The 6,390-nt window shown below is 39.8% G+C and overlaps 1 protein-coding gene across 1 annotated transcript; it reads right to left on the reverse strand.

Annotated features, from left to right (window-relative positions):
• Positions 1-1,920: 1,920 nt before the first annotated feature.
• On the reverse strand, positions 1,921-2,877 carry LOC114084380 (olfactory receptor 7A17-like). Its single transcript, XM_027925482.2, has one exon. It carries the CDS (start codon positions 2,875-2,877, stop codon positions 1,921-1,923), a length of 957 nt encoding a protein of 318 aa, XP_027781283.2.
• Between the last annotated feature and the right edge of the window lie 3,513 nt (positions 2,878-6,390).

Below are 6,390 nucleotides of genomic sequence, written 5' to 3' on the forward strand. Positions count from 1 at the left end.
ATGTCAGTTATAATATTCTACTGCTTCTTATTTTTAGCATTTCTTCGGATGTTTAAAAACAGTATTCATAATTGCTCCAATTTCCAAATTCACTTTGGGGAATTGTAAAAAGCGGCTAGACTGAAGTTCCTTTCATGGCAACCAGAGGAGGTGGAAAGGATGTGGAGATGAGTGGAGGAGGACCTAGGATCCTGAATCATGGGACCAGGCAGGAATCGAGCACAACTGCAAGTCATTCTGTGATTGGGAAGATGGAAGTCCAAGCATAAGAAAGACCTATGATTGGTGATATTGACACTGTCCATTCATTGCTCCTTTAATAGCTGTGACAAAATTTGGAAAAGAAGAGTATTTAATTTAGCACAATGGGAGAAGTCATATTTGTGGGCAACACTGGAAGTTTTCAAGCAGAAACACTATGCTTGAAATAATTCAATATTTAAACATGAAATATGTCCCCGGTCCTTAACTCCAATGAATAACCACCTTCCTCATGAATACCAAACGTGCATACATTAAATGAGTTAATATACAGCATGAAACAAAATATTTTACATGATAATACCATGCATGATTTGAAGTTCACTTCATCATCTTTCAGGTTATCTCCAACTGGAAATACACAGGCAGCTTTCGGATTTTGAACTGGCGAATATTCTAGATGTGTAGAAAAGCATGACACACACTGGGATCTCAGTCACACCACTTGGGATGCTGTGTGTGTAGGTGCAAGACCTAGAAGCCGCCAACCTGCTTGTGATTGGGTGACTTTGTTCTTTGCTTTTTGGGTTTTGCTGTTTCTTGTATTCCACACACTAAACTTTAAAATTAAAGACTATTTTAAAGACCTGAAAAAAATTTCTCTTTTGACATAGACTCCAGGTGTAGATGTATCTTTGATAATTACTTTTTATGAGTGATGATAGCACTGTGGAAAATAAGCTGATAAAGGAACACATGCCCCATGAGAATAAAACCTGAGACATTTATAAAGTGTGCTGGGATACTAAAGTCTGTGTATCTGATAGAGTAGAAAACTAGAGAAATTCAAAAGAAAGTTCACCACATTTACTGCAGGATTGCCTAGACATCCTAAGTTACCCAAAGCAGTATTCTTCATAGAAGTAATAAAACTCATATCTAAAATTACAACAACCACCAAAGAATTACTTGGTATGATATATATGTCATTGGTGAAAATATTATTTTTAGAAATATGGGTTGATCTGTTTTAGTCAGTTTTTTTCAGTGACCAAAAGACCTCACAAGAAAAATTTTAGAGGAGGAAAAGTTCATTTGGTGCTCACTGTTTCAGAGATTTCATCCTATAGACAGCTGACTCCATTCCTCAAGTCCCATTATGGCAGAAGGGTGTGTCAGAGGAAAGCAGCTCAGGACATTGGCACCAGGAAGGAGAGAGAGAGAGAGAGAGAGAGAGAGAGAGACTGCAGACATGGGAAAAAATATATATACATCAAAGAGACACTCCCGTGGACCCGCCTACTCCAGCCATACCCTACAGCTATCATCCATTAACCCATTCAGGTGAGTTAATGCACTGACTAGGTAAAGAATCTTATAGCCCAATTATTTGACTTCTAAACTTCCTTGCATGGTCTCACACCTGAGCTTTTGGGAGACACCTACTACCTAAACCATAACTACCTTTGCATAAAATGAAATTTCCAAATACATATGATTCCAAGTATGAAAACTTGAGAAGAAGAAAAATGATGAGAAAAATATGTGGAATTATCAGTGAGAGCCCAAAGCTTGATGAAGAATATTTCTTAAATTGTATACAGAAGTTGCAGTCAAAGAAATAACAATTTAAAGAAATAAACAAAAGGAGCAAGTTCAACTCCAACAATCTGATCAAAGTAGTCACAGTTCCTGGGTCTGAGTCTTTGAGTTCTGAAATCATGGGAATTGATTCAATGACCCTTTTATAGTTTCCCTCCAAAAGATGATTTTTAGAGCGCTCTTGATGTCCTTATTCCTCAGGCTGTAGATGTAGGGGTTCAGCATGGGGGTGACCACACTGTACATCACTGAAGCTATAGTACTTGAGTGTGAGTTTTGTGTCACAGAAGAACTGAGGTACACATCTAGGCTTGTGCAGTAAAATAAGGAGACCACAGAGAGGTGAGATGCACAGGTGGAGAAGGCTTTGTACTTGCCCTGAGCTGATGAGATTTCACGGATGGAGGAGACGATCTTGGAATAGGAGTAAAGGATGCCAGTAAGGGGACCAACAGCCAGCAGCACAGCTGAAAAATACATCACCATGTCATTAAGAAAAGTGTCAGAGCAAGCATGGTGGACCACCTGGTTAAGTTCACAGAAAAAGTGAGAGATGTCCAGGTCTGTGCAGAAGGTCAGCTGCAGCATCATCAAGCTGTGTAACAAGGAATGCAGGCCACTAATGATACAGGATACCAGAACCATCAGCACGCAGAACCTGGGGTTCATGATGACTGTGTAGTGCAGGGGGTGACAGATGGCCACATACCGGTCATAGGCCATTATGGTCAGCAGAATGATGTCCAACCCTGCAAAGAGTAGGAAAAAATACATTTGGGTGATGCAACCCATGTAGGTAATGGCCTTGCTCTGTATCTGGATGTTCACCAGCATCTTGGGGATGGTGGTGGAGGTGAAGCAGATGTCCACAAAGGACAGGTTGGAGAGGAAGAAGTACATGGGCATGTGCAGGTGGGAGTCTGAGATGGTGGCCAGGATAATGAACAGGTTCCCCAGCACAGTGACCAGGTACATGGACAGGAAAAGCCCAAAGATGAGGGGCAACAGATTTGGGTCCTCTGAAAATCCCAGAAGAAGGAATTCTGAAATTTGTGTGTCATTCCTCGGTTCCATGTGGTTGATGTGACTATCACAGGGACATGGGAAAAGAGAGAGTGATAGAGATAGAGATAGAGATAAAGAGAGAGAGAGAGAGAGAGAGAGAGAGAGAGAGAGAGAGAGAGAGAGGCATTACTAATCTTTTTAGAATTTCTATCATTTCTATTTCACTGTTCAGAAATTACCTTTATATTTCATTTATGAATCTGATCACCTTTAATGCATCACCCTGTATCTCTGATTAGAAATTCCTTTCCAATTCTCCACCTTTCTTCAAGGAGTCATGTATTCTAAAATTGTATGAAGAAATTCTTTAAAGAATGATGAAATCATGCCATTTGTTAGCCAATGGGTGTTATTGGAGAGCATGACGCTAAGTGAAATAGGCAGGCTCAGATGTCCAGGGCCAGATGTTGTCTCTCATATGAAAGCTAGAGAGAGAGAGGAATGTTTTAAAAGGGGGCAAACCCAGGAAAATAGAGGGTAGAGCAATGGCAAAAAGGAAGGGCATCAGAGCAGGGAGAGGAAGGATCAATAAAAGGAGGAACTGCTGAAAATTTTTGACCCAAATATGCTATGAGTATGTGTCAATATGTCACAATGATTTCCACTTTCATACATAACTATAATACAATAATTAAAAAAAAACAATAAAAGAAAAATCAACAGAGGATGAGGGGAAGGAAGGATGGGAGGGAGGAGGTAGTACCAGGGATTATGATGGAGCAATTTATGTTATAGGCATCCATAACTATGTCCATATGAACCCGACAAGTAAGTAAAGGTCTCTACAAAATTCTGCACACCTCAAGACAGTCATGTCCTTTCACATTGAATAACACTCTGCATAAAACGTCCCTGGGGACATTGTGTCACGACCAAATTTATTTGATTATGATCTGTTTGACATTATATTGCAGGTTACAAATGAGCAGTAGATTTCACGTTATTTATTCAGCATTGTATTCTCAGAGAAGTATATGAATCAGTATGCATTGTGTAAAAACACATTTAAAGGAAAGGAAAGTATTAAAACAAAAAGAATGGCACGGAACAGAACCAGGTTAAATAGAACGGTTTAAAAAAACTCTATTAAACAAAAATTGAATGAAGTATTGACCATGAACTGAAACAGATATAACATAGGAATTCTTTAATGATATCAATGTGGACTCCTAATTAAAATGGTAAGTATTTAGAAATAAAATAAAATAATGTTACTAGAATGTTCTAGAACATACAAATGTTATTATTTGTTGAGTGAGTCAGAACTTATGTCTCAGTATACTTGAAAAGATTGTATTTCACTTGAGCTGGAAAAGGTTCAGTAGTCCCATAAAAGCTGACATAAATGACTGCCTACACAGAGGAGAATGAGGGTCGTCCCAATGTCATGCCTTCGTTTTAAAAAATCAGAGAAAGATTGAGTAAGAAAATAAATAATATGTTTTCTTGGAACAACAAGAAACCATCATTAAAAGCTCATAGATGGGCAAAATCAATTTGAATAGGCAAGAAACTCAGACATGAAAAAATATATTGAAATGCAATTTAAAACTTTTTGTGGACAAAAAGTATTCTTCAAAAATGAATTGAATAAAATAACCTATAAAAATACCTGAAATGCTGATAAATGCTGAAAAGCAGGCACAGATTGATAACAGAAAAATTGAAATGGTGATTTGGATTAAGAATATTTGTTCAAACTTAATAGTAATTGAAGGAAGTAGTAGTAGTAAACCTTTTTCAAACCTATCTATGTGGGGAAATTTTAACCTGTCACATTATGGGGTCCAAGCTTTACACAGGAGCAGAAATGGAAGTGTTACATTAATTTGGGACAATATCTACAGACGACTATAAGTATGAAAAATTCAGATAATTTTCAACTCAAATTTTCTAAGTTAAGGGAATATGGACATTCTGGGTGAGATCATCAACGGTGGTCATGTATGTCCTGTGCCCTGTAGGATGTTTAACAGAACATTCTGGTCCACTCACCCTTCTCAGTGTCAGTCAAAATCATCTCCAGCTAGTTCTCAATGTCCCCTGGGGGGTGACGTATTTCTTATTGAGAGCCACAGTTTTAAATAAACAATCTCCAAATATCTTTGTATAAATCAAGATAGATCATTGTTGAGAGCTACAGCCGAAGGGGCCCCAGCAAACTTCCAGCTGCCAGCAAACTTCCAGCTGCCGGCTGATGATTGGCTCACAGTGGCCCCAGCAACATCTAGCTGATTGGCTCCTCTGCGGTGATGCTCATTGGACTGTTTCCCTGCCCTTTCAGACCACGGAGCTGCTCATTGGGGGACTTTTTTGGCTCCGCCCACGTGACCCAGCCAATCGGCCTCAAGAGCAGGAGGATTGTGGGAGGTGGGGAGAAGCTTGTGTGGGAGAGAGAGGCTTGTGGAAAGCCGGTGGTGGCAGTTGAGGCTCTGAGGGTTTTTCCTGAGAGGCTGTTTTGTTTGGCGTGTGTGGTTCTAAAAATAAAGTTAGTTTCTTTTGACAAGTGGCTCCTGATTGTGCCCAGCCAGACTGCGGCATTTGGTGGGCCGCACGGGGAGCGACTGAGGGTAAGTGAAACTGCTCGCCCCTGAGGGCAGAGCAAGAGGATGGGTAGCCATTTTAAGATTCCTCTTTTGTTATTTTGTTTCACTTTTGTTTTAAGTTGCCTGTCCCTGGAGATGTGTAAGATGGAAGAAAAACCGCTCACATCTGAGGAACAGATAGGGAGAAAGGACGGATGGACATTTCAGGAGGCTATTATAATGATTTTGTGTTGTTCCAATTTTGTTTCACTCTGTTTCAGTTTTGTTAGGCGTCATCTTGTTGGGTTGTATTATAGTAGAAATACGGGATCAGAAATTAGTAAAAAACAAACTGAAAGAGTGTTAAGTAAATTGTTAGAGGAAGGAGGCATCTCAGTAAAATCAAGAACAATCAGGGCATACGTTGATACAATACAAAAATGTAGCCCATGGCTTTTTAAGGAGGAGTTGTTAAATATATCACAATGGAACCATCATGGTGAAGATTTAAAAAGAATAGAAAAGAAAAGCCCAGGGACTCTGCCAGTTGGCACATTGCCATTGTGGACGTTCATATCTTGTTTGCTTAGTCCAAAGCCTTCAGTTCAGACAATGGTAGAGGAAGGAGAAGACATAATGATTCAAGTAAAAGAGAAGGCCTCTCAAGCTAGTCAGACAGAGGAAAAGATTCAAGTAAAAGAGAAGGCCTCTCAAGTTAGTCAGACAGAGAAAGAAAGTGTAAAACAGAAAAAGCCATCAGGGGGAAAGTTACAACAGGAGACTGCTACTAACACCTTTCTATCACCAGAGGGTGTAAGTGTCCAACCAACAGCACCACCTCTACAGGAGACTGCTACTAACACCTTTCTATCACCAGAGGACGTAAGTGTCCAACTAACAAGGCCACCTCCATATGCTGGGAGGTCCCCAACCCCCGCAGTTGATAGTTGGGATCCTGAGACAAGATCTCAAATATTAACATGCCCTGTATTTGAGG

Source organism: Marmota flaviventris, chromosome 1, assembly GCF_047511675.1.
Source record: "Marmota flaviventris isolate mMarFla1 chromosome 1, mMarFla1.hap1, whole genome shotgun sequence".
Taxonomy (NCBI): domain Eukaryota; kingdom Metazoa; phylum Chordata; class Mammalia; order Rodentia; family Sciuridae; genus Marmota; species Marmota flaviventris.

Excerpts from the sequence above, each read along its gene's own strand:
- LOC114084380 (XM_027925482.2), bottom strand. The coding sequence starts at position 2,877 with ATGGAACCGAGGAATGACACACAAATTTCAGAATTCCTTCTTCTGGGA.